Below are 17,763 nucleotides of genomic sequence, written 5' to 3' on the forward strand. Positions count from 1 at the left end.
AAGTTTGTAGTACAATCTAGTTTGAAATCTGAAAATAATCAAATGCTTAAAGAGGATGGAGCTACTCGTTCCTGTCCAATCACCTAAGCATCATGGTGCTGTAGTGACCTACATTCTTGCATTGCAAAGATGTGATTACAAATTGTTTTCTCTATGAACCGGGTGAGCTCGTGAGCTGTACAATAGGCGCTGGTGGGTTTCCTGCTGTTCCATTCCCGCCACACACGGTGAATCACAACTTTTGGAATGAGTCTAAGAAGACATGAGTCAGTGGAAGAGAGACGAGGAGACATGAGCGCTGTAACAGTAATGCTCCAGTCCGGGCCTGGTCGAGGCATGACAGATCATGTGAGCTCTGTCCAAATCTTGTAAGATGGAAAAGCAAAGAACAAATGGTCATGCGACTCGTTTGACTCACCACATAATCGACAAAACTGATATTCACTACATACTTGAGTGCAATCACCAGTCGAAAGCCTATTACGGAGGGCCAGCCACACGATAAATGAGTAATGGGGAACAACTTGCGAGAACCAGATCAACTTGCCCGGAAATACTTTGTCACCGCGTCTTCGTAACTGCTCCAAAATCTCTTATTTTATTCTTTTCTTATTTTGATAATGGTTTAGATAATGATTTTACTATTATTAGATGGTTCTTGTTATAAACTATTAAATTCACTTGAGGTTTAACTGCACTACACACGGTTTATTTGCCTATAAAAGTTATATATTTTAGATGTCAAGCATAACTTAGAATACCAATTTTAAAATAAATAATTTTTATTTTTATGGTATATTATATCATTTATTTTATATAATATTGACAATTTAGAATGAAATACTTTGAAAGTATTTAATTTCTTTTGTTTGAAGTATCATTAATTTATATTGAATATATATTTTAGAGGTAAACATAATTAAAGTTTCTATAAATATTTTAGTAATCATGTCTAACTCTTTACTAAATATTCAAATATTCTATATTTAATATTTTTTTAAAATATATATTATTTAATATATCATATACTTATTTATACATCATATGATTTAGTTATTAAATTTTTATTTGAAGAATAGGTAAATAACCTTAATGTCACACACACACACACACACAGCATAATTCATTTATTCTTTTGTTCATCACTATATTGTTAACTCTAAAATAGGATATCGTTGAAGTATAACCATATTCTGTTATAAAGTTATTTTATTTTTACAAAAATAGAGTGAATCAGTGGTGAATCTAGGAATTATTTTGATCCCGGGCAAACATAAATTTATTAACAAAGTATTGTATATACATAGGGTCATTCATTTAAAATTTACAGAAAATACATTGGAATTTTAAAAGTCATGGTGCAAAAGTGCCCCACCCTTTGCCCACGTACCTTTGTAAAATACATATACGTAATATATGCAATGAGTATAAATTTGAAGTTCTGACTTGTAGTTTTTCTCTATTTCGTTCTCACAACATTTTCTTTAGTGAGATCTTTTGTAGTGCAGGTTGCACAATTGATAGGAAGCTAATGACTTTGAGATAACTGCAGTGTGATCAAGTATATGCAGTGACGTTAGAAGCAAAGGTGTCAAGTGACCCATATGAAATGTTTAAAATCTAGTTTTTAGGCTTATTTGCACAGTTAATATTATGATGGAATGGTTAAAATCTCTCTTTTTGATCCATGTCTTAAGTTCAAGTCTCAGTTATATATCTTTTAACCTATCAGGTCAACTCCAACCAGACGTAAAACGCAAAAATAATGTTTTATTTGATGTTTTCTTTCTTCAACTCAACGCTATATAAAACTGCTTTTTAATGTCATTTTTCTGTGTGCTACAGTGTCACCATATTTGGTGCAACACTGTAGCAACAACAAGCTTTTTTCTAATTTTTTTTTGTTAAAGTGTTTATTCATATATTGTCTATTATATTTTATTAAATTTGATTTGTATGATTAGTTTACAATTGAATTAAATATTTTAAATATATCATTATTGTTTTGTTATATTTTAATTAATATAAAATATAAATTTAAACTAAAAGTAAAAAAAATATTTTATAATATATACAAAGTTTAATTCAAACATTTGTGGTTGGAATATTATAATCTTTAGATTTAGTATATTATAATTTAACTTTTGTTTGTGTGTTCAATTAATTAATGTAACAGTATGTTTTAATAATAATATATTATTATATAATATAATTACATTTTGAATATAATTTTTACTTTAATTAAAATATTAATATATTTAATATAGTTTAGTTAAAAATAGTTAATCTTTATCAAAACTATCAAAGAATAAAAGAATTTTGTTTAATAATAAAATAGTGAAAATATTTTTTTAGTGTAACATTTGGTGTTGTGGTTGGAGATTCAAAAATATTTTAGTGTTAAAATTACACTATAATAATATGATTTTGACATTAAAATGATGTCATGAATTGGAAATGCGCTCGTAAATAACTGTGACCCATGTAAAGTCAAAATCTAGCTCGCCACCGAGTATATACGGGTTTTTTTTTCATTCAATCCTTGACAACTAAGAGCACATTTATTGCAGGGTTTTTAAGGATTTTTAGGGGAATGAGGGCTCACCAAAAAGAAGAAAATGAAGAAAAAAGTTGCCAATAGAAAAACTTGTTCTCTGTGTTTCTTTGACTATTTCACGGGTTCCACGACACGTGACGGTCCGCAATTAATGCATTTTTTAATTTTTTTTAATCCAAAAAAAATTAAAATAAAAAAAAGATTAAAAAATTTAAAGAAACCTAATAGGTTTATGTGCGTTAAAGGTGCTCTAAAGAAAAAACACGGTGAGAGTAATTTAAAAAGCGGTAAATTATAATCGCAAGCATAAAAGTCTTTCATATATCAAAACTTATACAGTACGAAAACATAACACACATGCTTGTGAAGAAATACCTAAACTCACAAGTCATTATTCACTATACAAAGAAAATGCAAAAATAGAAAGCTTCAAAATAGTATAGATAAAGGTCTGCTAGATTCACTCGAATCCTTGCTGCTAAAGTTAATTATTGCTGCTCCAGTCCCACTTCAAGGTAGATAGGCGATGCGCACAACCTGCGAGGCTTCTCAGACCGTTTGTTCCTTGATAAACTTGTGGTAGAAGCAAAGTCCTGATGAGCGCTTTCTTTGTTCCTTGCACCAATCATCTCAAGAACTAACGTTCCATAGCTATAAACATCTGACTTGTGAGTCAAACGTGTGATGCATCACGGTTCCACCTTATTTTCCTACAGACTAAAATGTCCCCTCTCTTTCTCTGCACCCAAAATACTCCAAGTATACACTAATCTCCGGCTTGTACGCGTTCACTCCAACACTCCAGTGCACGGCTACAAAGAATTTAGGAATCAAAGCAAGACAGGACCTTTCTCACCAGCTAACTGAGCAGAGCCGTGCTTAAGTGTATCCAAAAAAGTTTTTGCCACCGGCCCCCAAAATATATAATTTTTTTAGGGCCTCTGATTTCTAAAAAAAATAGTAGCATAGTAGTTTTACTTATTGTTTTCTCTCATTTAACCCAAATTCAATATCCTAAATAGCCTGTAGATGTTTTCCAATTTTTTAAAAAATATTTTATTGTCACTCTTCCAAATTTGAAAAAGAAAATATCATTCGTATATGTCAAATTCCTAATAAAAAGAGGAAAATGTGCATTTCTTTGTCAACAAATGTGCAATTACTTTGTAGATTCCTAAATATATATTATTCTTTTGGCAAAAAAAATTATAAGAGGCCCCATTTTGTTATTCGCCTCAAGCCTCATCGAACCTTCGCACGGCACTGTAACTGAGCTCCAATAGTGTTGAAGTCATAACCCACATTTTCAAAGCTATCATAGCAAAACCCATCTTCAATGGTCAAAGATGAAGAAAAATTGGAATCTCGGGCTTGGCAAGATCTTTCCCGGTACAAAGGCCGCCTCATAAATGAAAATGAAGGAATGTACCTGGTATTGGTATGTATCCTGTAGAATGAACTTGATCATGTTCAGTTAGTCTTCTGCAACACCAACTTGAAATTACATAGACAATTTAATTGTTGAATGCGCCACAAATCTGTTTTCTCTACATACGTCCCACCTTAAAGGTGCATATTTCTATGGATTTAGGTGAACGTACATGTCAGAACCTTCCAGCCTTTTTGTATGATATTTTCCTACTTAGAAAAACATAGAAATGAACATACAAAAAGGGTTTAAAGATTATTCATTGTATTGCATGTAGGCGATGAACATGACTGGCCGTTTATTTCCCATCCCTCTTTGCTTCCCGGAAGGCCTTAGATAAAATGTTATTACCGGAAGAGTCTCATCAAAACCCTAAGCATCATTTTATAGTCAGTGAGAGAATTTGTAAAGAATCATACCGTTTTAAAAACTCCATAAACTTGTTTTGCAATGAGGCACCTGAGAAAGTTAATTAGTCCATTTTAGGTATCTCTTTAAGAGTCAAACTCTGGTCAGGTGCTCAATTTTCAACAATCGCATCGTGTCTTCCTGTGTACAATGAAATCACTATTCAAGCTTGTAAAGTGAAATGGAAAAGGAATAATTCTCATTTTACCTTTAACTTCTGGAGAATCTCAGGCTGCTTCTGCATGCAGGGAAATGGTAGCCCAAATAATGGTACGTCCAGAGGATTCATGGCATGTACTAAGATACAACAAAAAGCATCGATAATTTCATGTTCCCCTAGAGTTCTTCCATGCTCTTCTTTATTATCGTTAGATTATCCAGCATATCTTATTCAATGGAGTTCAGAGTAGCCAGCACAGATCAGAGATTTTGGGAGCATCTTTAAGAGTGCTGAGCAATTTTTTCTTTGGAGATTCAAAAAGGATCTTCATTGTTGTTTTGCATATAAATTTCTGCCTGGAAGATTCAATTTAAAAAAAAAAAGATTGGAAATTTAACGGGAAAATAAAAATAGAGCATACAAATAAACATTATGGCCAGAGAAAACAAAATTATGATTCTAGGCTCAATTAATCTGACAAAAAAATACTATTCCTAAGTCTAATAGGAGAATAGATACGCAAACAAAAATGAGAGTAAGAGACAAAAATGGCCAGAGAAAACAAAATTATGATTCTATTCTCCTATTAGAGCATACAAATAAACATTATGGTCAGAGAAAACAAAATTATGATTTTAGGCTCAATTAATCTGACAAAAAAAAAATTACTATTTCTAAGTCTAATAGGAGAATAGATACGCAAACAAAAATGAGAGTAAGAGACAAAAATGTAATGTTACTGATTTTTTTTTTGTAAAATTAAACAAGAGAAACATAGTGTTTATCTCTTGATCTTAAATGGTTAAAACAAAAATATAATGTTTCTCAAACTAAACTCTATAATTTCTCTCTAATCTCTTTGAAGTTGAAAACACCAAACTTTATATTAATTTCACATTTTTTATTTCATATCTTTTTTACTATAATTTATCTTATTTTGCAGATTTTTATAATATAAAATTAAAATATATATTTTGTATGTTTTAAAAAGGTAGATTTATCTCGTTTTCCATTTTTTCTTTGTTTTGGATTCATTTGAACATTTTTCAGATATGCATGTTTCCACTTTAGAAGTCTTCAAGAAAATTTCTTTGGAAGTTTTCTTATGTTTTTGGAAGATGAAGATGATTAATTAAAAGCAAACATTTAAAAAGAAAAGAAATAAATAATGGTATTTTAGTAAATAATTCAAACTTTTTAATTAAATAGAATAAATGTTTCTAAAATATCATGAGTTAGTTTTGTCTGACTTTTTGTTTTAACCATTTTTTGCAAAAAAAAAAATCCATCTAAGTTAGGGTTTTCTTTTCTTAATGTTCATTTTTTCATTTTTTTTCTTAAATGATAATTTATATTTTTGAGTTTATCTAATAAGTAGAAGTGATTATTTTTCCTATAAAACTTCTACGACATGGGTTTCTCTCTCTTCTCCGTTCTTTCACGGGGAAGAGATATGAGCAAACCCTTGTTTTGATCAAACCCTTGTTTTGATTCTGATCAATAGATCAGCTCTTTTGTTTGTGAAATACTTTTCGATCTTGTGATCGATTTTCTTTTCGGTTTGCCGACTTTCTGTTCGCTTTGGCGAATTTTTGTTGTGTTTTTATCTGATCTCAATTGAAGCTGTACTTCAAGTTTTCAAGCTTATCTTTGATTGGGATTAAAATCATTGGCTTTCCACTTGGTTTTCACTTTAACCCCGTTGATGACTGAACGTATTTCATTGTTTTACCGTTCACCTTTACACTCCTTAAGAGAATCAGTCTTTCTTCCTTAGGTTAGCAATTTGGCGTTGAAGAGAGCATCTCCGATCAGGAGTTAATAAGGTTTGATGGATTTGCTTAGTCGTTTATGGAGGTGATCAAGAAGAGTTGGCATCCTTTGACGGTCCGACAAATGGTTTCTCTTCAGTCCGGCTACAATTTCCTTTGCTGTAAACTCCGGTGAAACAAAGGTAACTCCGGTCAGGTAGTCGCGGTAGAGGTGGAAGGCTTTCTCAAGTGACGATCAACGAACCGGTGGTGTAGCTAGTGCAAGTTGTGGTCTTGCTGGTGAAGCTCCGGCATCAGTTCCTCATTTCCACACGGCGGCGCGTTTAGACGCGTGCATCAGGTTCATTGCATGCAGAGGCGTTAAATGACGCGTGGCTTGCTTCTTCGTTCGTCTGGCGCGTGGCAATCTGAGGCAGCACCCTATAGAGGAAGACAAAACATTATGTTGGTCGTGGGCTTCCTTTAGGCTTATTTGAATTTACGGTGTTGTATTAATGAAGAAATGAATCGTTGATTGTAAACTTGTTCTTCCCTATTGGGCTTCTAAATAAAACGAAGTCAACAAAAAAAAAAAACTTCTACGGCATAAATTGTGATGTAGAATTTTGGATTTAGGTCGTAGAATTTTTGGACTAAAACAAAATAAAAAAGAGAATTTTGCTTCTTTTGTTTGCTGTAATTTTAGAAAAGAAATCTATATTTGACCACTGGTAAAATATTGTTGTAACTTTAAATTTTAGAATTATAATGACTTAATGACTGGTTAGATACTTTTCTTTAAAAATAAATAAAGTTAAATAAGTAAGTTTAAACCCCAACCAATCAACTACATTATTTTTATTTATTTTGTAATTTTTATGAAAATTAACTGATATATATATATATATATATATATATATATTTATAACTTTCTCTTTTTAGTTGTCAATTTTATTTCATTAGGTACATGAATGTATTTAAAATCGATTTTGAATCGTATTCAGATTTCACATCATCTTATTCTTCACCAACCTCATCAACCCAATGGCTTGCAGAGCAAGAGAACTTGTATCGTTGTTTTTCTATAAGATTTGCAATCCTAGAAGGTATGTAACCGGAGGTTCTTTGATCTATTTGCTTCTTCTATCTATGTGTGTCGTAATCTCAAAGTACGTATGAATCTATAAGATTTGCGATTTGCAAGCATATAATTAAGTTTCATCTCGTGTTGAAAAATTTAGTTAAATTTCTAAGAGATTGGTCTGATTTGCGGAGTGATTGTTTGACCTTGTAGATATGATTACAAAATTGAGGAACATGTGGGAGAAGAAGCAGAGGCAGAACTCAACAGGTTTTTAATTCTTTTTGGGTTTGGGTTTTTTGAAAAGTCTGTGTGTTTTCTTCAACATCTCATAGACATTTTAACAAAAATATTTTGTGAATGGGTTCGTGGTGTCAGGCTGAGAATAATCACCCTAGTTCAGGAATTGGAAGTCAAGAGGTTTCTTCTTCTTTCAATGTTTAAATCAATTACATTTGTGTTCGCGTCAAATGTTTAATGGTTCGTTGCTTGGTGTCAGGCTGAAAACACCTTTAGAGAAACCAGAAGCACAACAACCCAGTATGTCTGAGGCAGAACTCAAGAGGTTTTGTTCTTATTTCTCTATTACATGAATTCTCATATAGATAACCACTTTGTATGTCATGTTGGTAAAACTAAAAATATTATGTTCGTTGTGTCAGTTTTAGAGCAATCCTAGAGAGCAAAAGTGGGTCCTCCTCAGCGGTGGAGGAGAAGGAGAAGAATCAGATTTCTAACCAATATTTTTTTCTTCCCGACGATCTTGTACGTCTCATATTGCCCTGTCTTGCTTTGAAGGACAATATACGCTCTTCTCTTGTGTGCAAGACATGGAGTGAAATTGCTGCCTCTGTCCTCCGCCATATTGATAAACCTTACTGGCTTATGTATCTTATTACGTGTAATACCACCCGGGGTGTCTCCTATGGTTTTTACGACCCTATAGCGAAGAAGAAGACAAAGGCAATGACTCTACCCGAGTTATCCATAAATTCGAAAATCTTTTGTTCCAATGAAGGTTGGTTACTCATCAAAGACTATTCTCCACATGGCAATCTTTGCTTCTTCAATCCTTTTACCCGAAAGCGCATAAACTTGCATTTTTCTAAACACACGATATGTAGCACGACATTTGCTTTCACTTGTGCTCCTACAAAGATCGGTTGTTTGGTGGTTGGTATTGAAGGTTTCCCGGATAGTGTATATACCACCATCAGCACTTGGCATCCTGGTGCAGTTACGTGGGTACATGAGAAATTTCCTAACGAGATTTCTTCTCACTTTAGGCACACAAAAAACATTATATATTCGGATGGTCTCTTTTATATGGCTACAGAAATTGCGTTAGGGGTATTCGATCCATCTGCGCGTACGTGGAATGTTCTTCCTATGCAACCGATCCTTGGTGTTGGCCCTCGGATTAGAACATTGAGGTGGATGACTGAATATGCAGGACAGATATATCTTGTAGATGCATCATATGTGGACCCGGTTGTGTTTAGGCTTAACCGATTGGAGTCGGTGTGGGAAAAGAAAGAAACACTGGATGGCTGCTCAATATTTGTGAGCAATGGGTTATGCGTGATAACCTCTAGCCTCACAGGGTCAATGAGTAACATTCTCTATATCTGGAATAATGATATCAACGGAAGGCGTCCAACCAAGTATATGTGTACTTTTAAACGTAATCGCCCCTACAAGTATTCTTTATATAACAAGAGTTTATGTGAAGATCCCGAAGGGTATTACTTTGAATATCTGACAAGGAGGGATATGGATGGTGTCTGGATCGAGCCGCCCCAAGACATCTCTATCTATGATTTCTCCACTATTGATCCCTCTGATGCCATGAACACACGTCTTTTTTTTTTGATTTTTCAGCTTGATCTATCCTCTAAGATCTAAGCTTTATTATCTATTGTATTGTATCAGATGATGTGTATTGTGTGCTGTAACAATTCAGAGATAGATCACTATGCTGTTTCAGTGTAACTAGATACATTTTGTTTAAAATGGCTCTTTGGATTGATTAGTTCAGTTTGCTGAAATACAAATTTGTTGGAAAGTGCCTTAGTCAAAGACCGTTACAACATGGTCAAGTGATTACGTAATCTATTTTGGTATGACTTGCATGTGAAAAGAAAATAACTATGTTTAGACATCTGTAATATTACGTGTGTTGTCTTTTGGGAAGCCTTTGCTTCTAGAAAACCTTTAGATTATATATGTACGAAACTCTTGTAAAGTTGTAGTAGGTGTGTGAAATATCAAAATAAACTTTATAAAACTACAAACTGGTATCAGAGCACTTTTCTTAAGGGATCTATGATGGAAACAGAAACAAATTTCTCCAGCACACCACCTGTATTCGATGGTGAAAATTATCAAGCTTGGGCAGTTAGGATGACAGTTCATCTTGAAGCTCTTGATCTCTGGGAGGCTATAGAAGAAGATTATGAAGTGTTTCCCCTGCCTGAAAATCCCACGCTAGCCCAGCTTAGAAATCACAAAGAAAAGAAGACAAGGAAGTCTAAAGCCAAGGCATGTTTATTCTCTGCTCTGTCAAGCACCATATTTACAAGAGTAATGAATTTGGGATCAGCAAAAAGTATTTGGGAATATCTCAAAAAGGAGTATGAAGGGAATGAAAGAACCAAGAACATGCAGATACTTAATCTGATTCGGGAGTTTGAGATTCAGAAAATGAAGGAGACAGAGACCATAAGAGAATATTCAAATAAGCTACTAAGTATTGTCAACAAGGTGAGACTTCTTGGCAAAGACTTCTCAGATGAAAGAATTGTAGAGAAGATTTTGGTATCTATACCTGAGAGATATGAATCTAAAATTTCTTCACTTGAAGAAACCAAAGATTTATCCAGTATCTCTTTAGCAAAATTGGTAAATGCAATGCAAGCTCAAGAGCAAAGACGATCAATGCGAGAAGAAGGATCAATGGAAGGAGCTTTTCAAGCAAATAATGAAACTCAAGATGCTTTTCAAGCAAAGGGAGTTTCAGATAAACGGATATACAAACTTAATAGCAATGAAACCTGTCCTCACTGTAAGAAGACAGGTCATGAAGAAAGAAAGTGTTGGTGGAGACCAGATATTAAATGTAGAAAATGTGGTAAACTTGGTCATGTGGAGCGAGGTTGCAAGACACAACAAAAGGATGAAGCAAATGCTATGATAGAAGAAAATGAAGAAAAAATGTTTGTCGCAACAAGCTCTGTAGCAGCTAAGTTCTCAAGTGATTCTTGGTTGATTGACAGTGGTTGTACAAACCATATGACCAACGACAAGGAACTGTTCAAGGTACTAGACACATCTGTTACTTATAAAGTAAGAATTGGAAATGGTGATTTTCTTTCCGTTAAAGGGCAAGGAACGGTGGCCATCGAAAGCGTAACAGGTGTCAAGTTTATTCAAGATGTTCTCTATGTGCCTCAAATCAACCAGAATCTACTAAGTGTTGGACAGTTGCTAGAGAAAGGCTTCAAAGTCATTTTTGAAGACAAATGGTGTTTGATACAAGATGCAAAAGGATGTGACTTGTTCAGAATCAAAATGAGATCGAAAAGCTTTCATCTAAACCTTATGGAGGAGGATTATATGGCTTACACAAGCACAATCAACAATGCAAGTTTATGGCATAAACGGCTTGGTCACTTTCATCATGGTGGAATTCTTTATATGCAGAAAAACAACATGGCAAAAGGAATTCCTTTGTTGGAAAGTGAGTTAGGAGAATGTACAGCTTGTCAATATGGGAAGATCAGAAGAAAACCATTTCCTAAAACAACTTGGAGAGCTACAAAAAAGCTGCAGCTAGTACACACGGATGTTGGAGGTCCTATGAGCACACCATCCTTGAATGGTAGTAAGTACTATATTGTGTTCATTGATGATTACAGCAGATTTTGTTGGATTTACTTCATTAAATTCAAGAGTGAGGTACCTAACATATTCTGGAAATTCAAGGCTTGGGTGGAAAATCAAAGTGGTTGCAAGTTGCAAACTTTGAGGTCTGATAATGGGACTGAATACACAAATAAGACTTTTGGAAAGTTTTGTGAAGAATCCGGTATTGAGCATCAGTTTACAGCTCCATACACCCCTCAACAAAATGGTGTAAGTGAGAGAAAAAATCGAAGCATTATAGAGATGGCAAGATGCATGTTGCATGAAAAAGGGCTTCCAAAGAATTTGTGGGCAGAGGCTGCAAACACTGCAGTATTCTTACTCAATAGGTTACCAACAAGAGCTTTGGACAAAAAGACACCATATGAAGTCTGGAATGGGTACAAGCCAAACATGTGTAATCTGAAGACGTTTGGACGATGGCGGTTGCTCATCTCTGCTTCTCTTCTTCTCCTCTTGCTGATCAGAGCTCATTCACTTTGGTTTATGCCTCTTCTTCTCTTCTTTAAATTAAGTAATATCTCTTCCCGCCTCGGTTTGCACTTTGCATTCGTCTCTCCAGTTAGTAAGCTTCGATCATCTCTGTTGAATTGTTGTAAGATTTCATACTCAACACTGTAAAAAAACCTCTTCTTTCGATTCAGAACATTCCCTAGTTGGTTACTTATGCGACATGTTTGTTGTGCAACAGCTGGTCCATTTCTTGTAGAATCTGTGAAACTTCCAGGGGAAAGTGACAAAATTATTAGACTAGCTAGTATCTAGTCTCCTTGTTGACGTGATTATTATCTTTTATTGTTTCATTAAGCTGGTCGCATCATTTAGTTGAACTGAAAATGACTTTTAATGTTTTTGTTTAGAGGATTTCTGAGACCGTTGACCTGAGATTAAGCTTTTGGCTACTGGTAATGAAGGGAGCCTACGTGGACTGATATCATACTTGCATCTTGTGAGTTCTGTAGGCTGGTTCTGTTTTTAAAATTGTTCTGTTCTAACATTTACTCTTTCATGACATGTGTGTTCGAGGTGAGTTTGGTCAACAGAAAGTAAAAGAACTCAAGAGTGGGACGAACAGAGACGTTTTATTAGAGTCGGAATAACGAGGGTACAAGAGTAAGAAAGCCGGCTAGTCGATGCTCGGAGAGATCCTAGCCGGAAGTACAAGAGAAAGCGGCGAGACACAAAGAGAGTAATGGAAACCCTAATCTAGCCGCAAGTCTGTGTGTCTAAGTGGTGATGTCCTTCCTTCTTGTCCTCAACTCCTTATATAGTCTCTTAGGTCGGTTAGCTCTGACATAATTCGTCCTCTTTGTTATGGGCCTTTTGACTTGCAGGCCCAGTCAGAACGATTGTTCGGCCCGAGCCGCTTGGTCGCTCTCTTCGGCTGCTCGTCCCCTAGCTAAAGCAGTCACGAGCCGAGTCAAGACTCGTCGGGAGCCGGCTTCGAGCCGATCGTCCTTTAATTGATAGTAATGGGCCTCCTGTTCGCTGGGCCTTGTGGGTGGTGACAATCCATCCCCAACAGTAAGTCCCCCCCCTAGTTCATTGTCGAGTCGAGTCGTCGGTCGCAATGAGCTATTTTGTTTTGGGGCCCAAAGAACGGGAGGCTTGTTGGTGACTTCTGTGATTCCCCAGAAATCGCTTGGTGGAAAAGACTTTTTGACCTGCTGTTACGAGTAGCCGAACCGCTGCTGGTCGGCATAAACAGTGATCCTTTTAAACCGGTGACTTGACCGTATTCGGTTTGTGATGTGACGTCGAACCGTCGCTGGTTTTCGGTCGAGAAGCCGAATCGTCGCTAGGTTTTTGGATCGGGAAGCCGAAACGTCACGCTTGAGACCGACGCGCGAGCCCGTCTAGAGGCCCACTTAGGCCCGTTTAGGGCTAATTATGGCACCTCGTTGAGCGTGCGTCCAAACCCTATAAATAAGAGATCTCCCTTGAGATTTCTTATTCTTCCGCAGCCCTCAGGTACTTTCTCTCTCTCTTTAAGTCACTTCTCTCTCTTTCTTCTGCTCTCGTTTTTATCGCTTACTTGGTATGTCGACAAGTAAGAAACTTTCGCGGGAACAGAAAGGCAAGATGCGTGCGACTTCGTCGGGATCTAGCGACGACTTGGAGACAGTCCGTAGTTCTGACGGGAGCCAGGAGGCGGTTCATCGCGAAGCGATGATGGATACCGAGAACTTAAGTCGGGCGCAGCGCGTCCTGGTCTCAGAATCGATGGCGCAATCACGAAAAGACGACGACGGTCGCGATCATTCTGACGACCAAATGATCCCGATAAGCTTTTATCCGGGGAACATCTTTGAGAAGCAGCGTCCACTCGATCGGGAGCGAGCGCGTACTTCGGTCGTCGAAGGAAAGAACTGGCGGAATGTCGAGAAGACGAGATCGACCGTCGAGTCGGTAACAAAACTTCTGCGGGATCGCGACGCGGCGAGGGTTACGTTTATAATTCCGAGGAGCGACCAGCGGCCTTAGTCTCCGCCGAAGGGGTACCAATGTGTGTACGAATCGTATTTTGAGGGCGACACAAAACTGTGGTTCCCGATTCCCCGACTTGTCACTGCGTATGCGATGCGTCGAGGAGCCGCCCTCAGTCAGTTTCTGAACGGTGCGTGGCGGTTAGCCGTCGCACTGATGGTTATCATAGCGGAAGCCGGCGTTCCTCTCAACGTCCGAGCTTTCGAGGAGCTGGTGTCGGTGAAGATGAAGAACAGGCTGATTTCGTTGAAGATCCGTCCCAACTATAATGTGGTGACGGGTTACCAAACTAAGACGAACAACTGGCAGCGGTCCTACTTCTACGTCAAATCTGACAAAGCTGCGTTCGAAGAGCCGCTGAAGACCGGCTATTGTGTTTTATGGACCCGAGAGATGGGTATAGACCATCTGTCAGTTCTGTTTTCCGTTTCTCGCAATCTAACTCCCTTTTGTCTTTCTTTTGCAGTCAGTCATCCGAACACCGTAGAGTACGAGGAGGAGTTTTTAGAGAGTGCGCGTCTGATCGCATCGCAGAGACAGGATCATTGGGATAAATTTTCCTATCAGAGGATTCGTCGATCGATTGGGTGGATTAGCCAACGTAAGTTCCTTCATTTGCGGCTTCCTTTGCTTGACGTATATTTTTCGCTGAATTTGATTTCTCTTTTACTCGTCACAGAAGTCTGGCGTTCGGATACAATTCCCATCATCACTAAGAAGACGAAGAGACTCAATTTGTTCACTCCAGCCGAGCAGAGAGAAATAAATCGAGCAAGAGCGATGAGGGCTTTGCCGAACTTGAGTCTGGTGGTTGGGAAGAAAACCGGTTTTGCGAAGAAGCCGCAACCTGATACCGCGGGTTTGCCTGAGATCGGAGATCCGAGCGTGACTGAGTCGGACGTTGAGGCTCAGCTGGTGAGGAAGACCAACAGGAAAAGGCAGCGGGAGGAAGAAAACGCGGCCGCCGAGGAGGCAAATATTGACGCGGGTTCCCCAGAAGGACATTCCGGATCGGAGAGGGGAAAGAAGAAGGCGAGGAGTGACCCTTCCGCGATCCGATCCTCGTCTATCGAGGAAGGTGAGCTCAAGGATTTGGAACCAAGTGATGGTTCCAAGGATGAGGTGGTCTCTGAATCGCAGCCTGTTGGCAGCCGTGCAGAAGATCTGCCGGCGACTTCGTCAAAGGCCGAAAAGAAAGAAAAGAAGAAGAGGAAGAAGAAAGTCGCCGAAGTGATTCTTCGGGGCTCTTCCGAGGAGCTGGATGACGAGCAGGTGGATGCTAACCGTTCCGGGGAGTCACTGGTCCCGGGCCACGAGGACGCGCAGGCTGAGTCCGCTCCTCAGGTCGCCGAAGGGACCGTTGCTGTCTCGAAAAAGAGGAAGAAGAAGAAGAAAAAAAGTTGTCCTGACAAGGTCTCATTCTCCTACGATCGCGAGGTCCTTTTGGCGCATGACGAACAGGAGTGCGGTCGTCTGGTTCGTCAGTTCAGGGGGGATCGAGGCGAGCTGCCGCCAGTCGAGGACTTGATCTTCAAGGAAGAATACAATTTCGCCTCCCGCACTTCCATCATGGTAAGTCAGATTTTTGACCTTGTTCCTTTTTCTTCCCAGTTGTTTGCTAATGCTGCCTGTTTCGCTTGTTACGCAGAGTCACGGGGATTGGAACGTCTTCGTCAGGAAATACGACGAGGAGTTGAAAGGGGCGTTCGAGATGGTTCACAAGCAGAAATGGCTCAATAGACGCGCGACCCGGGCTTTGAATGACGCAGTCCGTGCAAAGAACGAGGCGGTTGCTCGGGAAGAGGCTTTGAGGAAGGAGCTTGACGAGAAGAGAGCGATCATGGCGACCAAACTGGCATCCGCCCGGAAACTGGTGAAGCAGGCGGAGGAAGAGAAGGCCAAGATGAGGGAGAGGAACGCCGAGTTGCAAAGCAAGAACGCGACTCTTGAAAAGGAGGTAGCCGCTGCGTCTTCGGAGCATTCCAGGGAGATGGATCGTTTTAGGGAGTCTCGTCGGCTCGAGGTCACCCACGAACGAATCCGTGTGATGACGGCGATGACCGGAAAATGCTCCCGACACTTCAAGAATATTCAGGATCGAGAGAGCCGTCGTGACGAGTTCGAGGACGTGCGGTGCATGCTCGGCCAAGCGCGCGGGATGCGAGACTGCCTTGAAGCGTTGAAGGAATCGGGGAAGGATATCCCGCATGAGACCATCGATACGTACGCTGATTTGGAGAAGTATTATGATGGGGAGACGACTCGTCTGGAGGTAGGCGTGATTCCGGAGTCGGATCTGACCTTGTCGCCCTTAGTGCTGGAATCTCGGTTCGTTATCGCGGAGATCCTTGATAAGGTTGACAAACATGGATCGAACCTTGATCTAATCGATTCCGAGGCCGCGAGAGCACTCCGATCCCCGCGTGATGGATTCACTAGGGACCTCCTCGACACGGTGAAATCTCCTGCTCGTCCTGACGCCAATCTTCCTATCCAAGAGACCGCTCCAATACCCGATAGAAGTGCTGTTGAAGCGGCCCCGAAGGTGCCTGATGCCAGCATTCCGGAGAAATTGGTCACGATCTCCGACACGTCGTCCCTTGGGACCTCCGACCCTGATGCGAGCGAAGGTCTCTAGGATCCGAACCGCGAGATCAGGCTCGCTTCTCCGCCAAACAAGGGCCAAGGCGTTGGCGAGGTTCCTCCTGCGAAGCCGTTCGGTAATGTCTCCAGTTCGGACGTCCCTGAGAAGAAGGATCCCCTGCTGAGGGATGATTTCATATGTTTGTTGTATCTGTTTTCGGCCTTTCGGCCTTGTTTGTTTGAAACTATCTCTTTTCTCGGCTAAGGCCTTTTGTTGTATGAATTATCGCCTTTGGTTTTTATTTTAGACTTGAACGTTTCTTTATATATTTCAACTTAGAAATATATAAATCATTTTTTCGTTCCTTTGTCTTTAACCGAGAAACAGATTCATTCGGGTGGTTGCTCGCGTTTGCCAGCGAGTTCCCCCCTTTTCAGATAGAACAGGAGATTAAAAGCGGTTGCTCGTTTATATTTTTGCTTATTCAACAAAACTTTTACAAGCAGTCGTTTAAGTAAATACAAAGAAAACTCTAATCGTTCTATTGAATTACCGAGGAAAAGGTTTCGAGACGCAGTGCAGTAACCGAGATAACTATTGGTCGGCCAAACCGTCGTTCTTCGGTTAGACTTGGTCTAAAATTTCCATCAGGTAGCCGGTCAATGCGTGACGCATAGGTGACGCGAGGCTGTTATTCCCTTCGACTGATGTCTGATCAAGACCGAGTCGACTAACTTGGGGGAGTGCTCGTGCTCCGCTTGAAAAAGGGGCTGGCATCGTTTACTCGGAGAAACGTGACTGTTCGTCATTCCTGTGTAAAAAAAGTTTGGACTTTGTTTTGGTTGGGGCTGGACCCTGTGAAGGGATGCCTACGTACCTCGGATGAGGATCAAGCCTTTCGTAGTTCGTTTGACCGAGTGAAAGTGGCTGTAGTAGCGCATTCACTCGGACGAGTAGAAGTGACTGTCAGGTACATCTACTCGTTTTTTTTTTTGGTGAACAGTGACCTGCTGGTCATTCACTCGGTTCGTTTTTGAATAAAGAGATGCAAGAGGTGCAATGTCTGCCTCTACTGATAGAAACGACGAAGGTGCATTGAGTTCCAAGCTCGAGGGACTGCCTCTCCGCGGGAAGTCTCGAGTCGGTAGACGCCGGGTTTGACGACTCGAGTTATCTTGTAGGATCCCTCCCAGTTGGCTCCTAGCTTTCCGGCGTTCAGCTCCTTGGTGTTTTCAAAAACTTTTCGGAGGACTAGATCGCCGAGTTCGAGAGGACGCGCTTTAACCTTCTTGTTGTAGTAACTTTCGATCTGGTTTTGGTAATTCTGGATCCGGAGAAGTGCCTGATCGCGTTTCTCTTCGAGTTCGTCGAGGACGTCAAGG

General features: G+C 39.4%; 1 protein-coding gene across 1 annotated transcript; it reads left to right on the plus strand.

The window, feature by feature from the left end:
• The first annotated feature begins 7,259 nt into the window (after positions 1-7,259).
• LOC130502991 (F-box protein At1g49360-like) lies at positions 7,260-9,406 on the plus strand. Its single transcript, XM_056997668.1, has 5 exons — positions 7,260-7,411; positions 7,600-7,656; positions 7,765-7,806; positions 7,886-7,951; positions 8,049-9,406. Exons 1-5 carry the CDS (start codon positions 7,350-7,352, stop codon positions 9,289-9,291), a joined length of 1,470 nt encoding a protein of 489 aa, XP_056853648.1. The 5' UTR covers positions 7,260-7,349; the 3' UTR covers positions 9,292-9,406.
• The last annotated feature ends 8,357 nt before the right edge of the window (positions 9,407-17,763 follow it).

The sequence above is a fragment of the Raphanus sativus genome, unplaced genomic scaffold (assembly GCF_000801105.2).
Source record: "Raphanus sativus cultivar WK10039 unplaced genomic scaffold, ASM80110v3 Scaffold0752, whole genome shotgun sequence".
NCBI lineage: Eukaryota > Viridiplantae > Streptophyta > Magnoliopsida > Brassicales > Brassicaceae > Raphanus > Raphanus sativus.

Bases quoted from the DNA above. Each gene is read 5' to 3' on its own strand.
- LOC130502991 (XM_056997668.1), top strand. From the start codon at position 7,350: ATGGCTTGCAGAGCAAGAGAACTTGTATCGTTGTTTTTCTATAAGATT. The intron at 7,412-7,599 runs GTATGTAACCGG...TTGACCTTGTAG, and splicing joins AAGATTTGCAATCCTAGAAG to ATATGATTACAAAATTGAGG. The intron at 7,657-7,764 runs GTTTTTAATTCT...TCGTGGTGTCAG, and splicing joins GCAGAGGCAGAACTCAACAG to GCTGAGAATAATCACCCTAG.